The 4508-nt window shown below is 28.5% G+C and overlaps 2 protein-coding genes across 2 annotated transcripts; both read right to left on the bottom strand.

The window, feature by feature from the left end:
• Positions 1-6: 6 nt before the first annotated feature.
• On the bottom strand, positions 7-885 carry LOC112681181 (alpha-crystallin A chain-like). The gene is made up of 3 exons (XM_025551441.1): positions 726-885; positions 214-657; positions 7-131 (listed from the first exon to the last, which is right to left on the bottom strand). Exons 2-3 carry the CDS (start codon positions 655-657, stop codon positions 12-14), a joined length of 564 nt encoding a protein of 187 aa, XP_025407226.1. The 5' UTR covers positions 726-885; the 3' UTR covers positions 7-11.
• A 2846-nt stretch (positions 886-3731) lies between these two features.
• LOC112681182 (alpha-crystallin A chain-like) lies at positions 3732-4505 on the bottom strand (the record flags this gene model as incomplete). Its single annotated transcript, XM_025551442.1, has 2 exons — positions 3732-4000; positions 4083-4505. Coding segments are annotated over 2 exons (543 nt in total), but the record flags the coding sequence as incomplete, so codon positions are not given.
• Positions 4506-4508: the final 3 nt, after the last annotated feature.

The raw sequence follows: 4508 nt of genomic DNA, 5'->3' as shown, positions 1-4508 counted from the left end.
AAAAAATAGAATTACTGGTTGGTTTCCATACTCTCATAATTTTTTTCATCCTTGTTCGATGACTGCTTGATGCTCGGTTGATTTGTTTGAACAATTTGAATCGGTCTTTCTCCAGCACTTTTTTCAGGAATCTACATTCATAAAAATATATTAGTTTCATTTCCATGTCAAATATTAAATTTATCAAAAATATCATTAACAATCTTTTAATACCTTTTTCGGAGCTCCGACACTCAACACACCATCTGAAGATAATGTAGACGTAATAGAATTTGAATCAACATTATCTGGTACCTTGTAACGCCTAGTAAACTGACGTGAAATGTAACCATGTTCATCACTGCGTTCCTCGTGTTTTCCTTCTACCACTACATAGCCATCAACAACTTTAACAGACACTTCTTCTGGCTTGAACTGCTGGACATCCAAATTCACCTTGAAATTGTTTTTGTCATTTTGGATGCAAGATAAACCACTCTGTGCAGCAGAACTTAAGCGATGTGGTCTTAGATAAGACTTCAACAAAACTGGAAAATGGCTACGACCGTGATAACGTGGTCCTAGGAGTAAATCATCATCTAGTAAACCGAGACCAAAGTTTTGATCGTACATGGTTGGCCGAGATAATTCATCCAATAAGTAAGGTAAAATAGACATCTAGATATTAAAATAAAATGTTACAATACTGTGGAAATAAGTTTAATACTACGTGTTAAAATACTTACCTTAGATTGTTGTCAATGGAAAATATGAGAACACAGGAAATACGTTAACTTAATTCGCTAAGATATATGCAATATATGTTTGGTGAAAATTTAAACAGACACTACGAAATTGTGCGCATACACTCAATTGTGATAACACTGTATCGGACGGTGACGAGCACAGCGCTTTTATTAGGCGTAGAAAATTCGAGAACGCCAAGGGGTTCGAAACATAGACAATTCTAGAATTTTCTCGATACACATTTCCTTTTAAACCATATATTTTACGTACAAAATGCATACAAATGTTTAATGATATCATTTTTTTTTTTATTTATTTATTTAATTGTGTCAATACACCAAGTATTTTTACAATTTCATTTAAGTTTAAAATGTACAATCAACATACAATCATATTTACAAATTGTTGGTGAGCTTATAAGTCTAGATCCGTGTCTGAATCTGAGGTGTAATCTTTGGGTTCAAATAGAATATATTAAAATATAAATAATAAATATATATATATATATATATATTCAAGTAGTATATAATAGAATATTAATATAAATTTATCATAACATATTTAATAACATCGAATTTATAGTCCATTGAAATAAAATACGCAGATCCTAACACCTGAATATTCTGAACTAACTAGGAATATAGCCTATATTTTAGGGAAGACTAAACGGATTAGCTATGTTATCTATAAATTCGAAAGATATAATTACATCAACAGAGGTAACTGAAGAACTGGCGAAAAAGAAAACACGTTTACCTTTTTCAATTTAAAATTTGAAATGAAGAAAAGTGAAACTAAAAGATGACATTGTAATTAATTATTTTATTTAACAAATCATTTTGTGCCATTTTTTCAGTTAAAAAATAATATTGTTTGTATTCATTCTATCTCTTTATTCCTTGTTTCAAAGTAAGAGGAAAAAAAGCTTTATCATATGACTTTTATAAATTTTAAACCCCCCCAAGAAATTATTAAAAATACACTAGTGAATATAGGCATTCAAACGTACAAAGGTCTATTACGATAAAGATTGTTATTTAATTTTTTGGAACGTAATGAATTTTGATTTGTTCGTTGAAATCCAACGAAAAAAATTTAGAAATTAAAAGTTAATTAAAACTAAATTATTATTAGCTATTAGAACTTTGTTACATTACTGGACACCCTAATTTATTTATTTTTTTTTCTAAAGACCTACTACTTTGACGTTTTGATAATGATGATGGAAAACAAATCAGCTGAAATTATTAGTTTTTGAATTATACATTTTTGAAAATTACAAATTTTCAATGATATCCTGTAAACACGCTAAATGTTTCGGTCGGACTAGACCCAGCATCGACTGAATTAACGTTATGTCGAATACGGACGAAAAAAATATAAGTATGAAATTAAATTATACCCGTCAAATTACACCATCAAATTCGGTCGTACACGTCCGTGTCACGGTCGATGCCGAATGAAAACAAAATATTTTGATTTTTCCAGCCGAATCTACAGAATAATTTAAATAAACCAACTATGTACTTATTATATTATTTATACCAACACACCTATATTATTATTACCAACATAAAAACGGTAATAAACAAACTAAAATAACGTTTGTAATTTATTACCTAATTTAAGATTTATTTTAAAATGTTGTTTTCGTTTGTACTTAGATGCAAAATGTAATTCATTCGGTATTCATCAATTGAGCAAATTTTTGGATATTACCTGTATAATATATATATTTATTGCGCCGTTATAAAAAAGGTATACTAAAAAGGTCAAAATACTTAAATTACGCTGGAGAATTTTTAACCACCCAACTAAAAAGACGTTTAGGCAAGTTCTTTAAAAGAAAATTTATAATTTTGGTAAATAATAATTTCTTCACCACGTTCACTTAAAACAATTTCCATTATAAATTTAAGCACGAGCCACGACGACTATACGTACAACGCGTGGACATAGTTGCAACTAGAGCCCAAATATTGGGGATGCTGAATTTACGTAGCTCATACTAACCCCAAGTAACATATGTGTCTCAATGTAATCATTAAATGTACCATAACCACATACATACACTAATATTTTAATTTACAAATATTAACAAGCATAAATTGTAATATACCTATTTATTTCATTATATTTTATTTAGGTCATACAATACTAAGAAATACACAAATTAAAAAAATATTATACAATATACAGCATATAATATCTACACTAGTATTATCTTGCAATGACTAGTGGAATATTTTTTAAGTATTTCTGACAATGTAATTAACTAATAGTCATGAACAATTCATCTTTCTGGTGAAAAAAAAAAAAAAGTAAAACATCAAATAAAACTAAATTAAACTACATGAAATAAAAAAAAAAACGCTATTTTTTCACACAATTTTTCATACTAATTTTTTAACTAGGTGTGCTAAATTAGAGCTTGGGGGTACTATAGCACCCCCTAATTGTGCCTATGCACGTGAAATTTTACTGAACAATACTAAGAATTTATTTTACAAATATATAATATTTGTCGACATTTTGTTCTATCTTCAAAATTATTTAATAATAAAATAATATGATTTATTATTATTACGTATTTATACATTACAACACATGGTCAACTTTTAACTACCTACTATAACTTTGGAACCAAGTCTGACCATCAAATTCTGATTTCAACACCGTTAATATTGAGGTTTACATTACCTTACTCAGTATACAATGTAAATAATTAGTACAGAATAGCAATTTACACATACTTTTAATTGAGAATTTAACTAAAAGAAAACTTTTTTTTACTATTTAATTAGTGTAAATAGAAAATTCATAAACTACTTAATTGTTCCTCAAAAATATTTCCATTAATTAATAAATGAACTTCAACCCAAAAATAAAAACACACCAATTTTATTATAAATGTTAAATTTATTTTAAGTCTTACTTACAATGTTTTCATAAAAAGAAACAAAATTCGATATTTTTGAAGAATTATAAATAACATTCTTATTCTAGAAATTGTATATACAATAAATATTATTGGACTCTTAAAAATACAGCGATATTGATTAACTTTAACATTGCCGTCAATACAAGTATAGTAATATTAAATTAATTTATTTTAACATTGAACCCTTTAATTACATTACAAGAAAAAATAGAATTACTGGTTGGTTTCCATACTCTCATAATTTTTTTCATCCTTGTTCGATGACTGCTTGATGCTCGGTTGATTTGTTTGAACAATTTGAATCGGTCTTTCTCCAGCACTTTTTTCAGGAATCTACATTCATAAAAATATATTAGTTTCATTTCCATGTCAAATATTAAATTTATCAAAAATATCATTAACAATCTTTTAATACCTTTTTCGGAGCTCCGACACTCAACACACCATCTGAAGATAATGTAGACGTAATAGAATTTGAATCAACATTATCTGGTACCTTGTAACGCCTAGTAAACTGACGTGAAATGTAACCATGTTCATCACTGCGTTCCTCGTGTTTTCCTTCTACCACTACATAGCCATCAACAACTTTAACAGACACTTCTTCTGGCTTGAACTGCTGGACATCCAAATTCACCTTGAAATTGTTTTTGTCATTTTGGATGCAAGATAAACCACTCTGTGCAGCAGAACTTAAGCGATGTGGTCTTAGATAAGACTTCAACAAAACTGGAAAATGGCTACGACCGTGATAACGTGGTCCTAGGAGTAAATCATCATCTAGTAAACCGAGACCAAAGTTTTGATCGTACATGGTTGGCCGAGATAATTCATCCAATAA

Source organism: Sipha flava, unplaced genomic scaffold, assembly GCF_003268045.1.
Source record: "Sipha flava isolate LNK unplaced genomic scaffold, YSA_version1 18728_pilon_pilon, whole genome shotgun sequence".
NCBI classification, from domain to species: Eukaryota; Metazoa; Arthropoda; class Insecta; order Hemiptera; family Aphididae; genus Sipha; species Sipha flava.
Note: the sequence above shows the minus strand (reverse complement) of the source record. Positions and strands in the feature narration are given on the sequence as shown.

Bases quoted from the DNA above. Each gene is read 5' to 3' on its own strand.
- LOC112681181 (XM_025551441.1), bottom strand. From the start codon at position 657: ATGTCTATTTTACCTTACTTATTGGATGAATTATCTCGGCCAACCATG. The intron at 132-213 runs GTATTAAAAGAT...TTATGAATGTAG, and splicing joins GTGTCGGAGCTCCGAAAAAG to ATTCCTGAAAAAAGTGCTGG.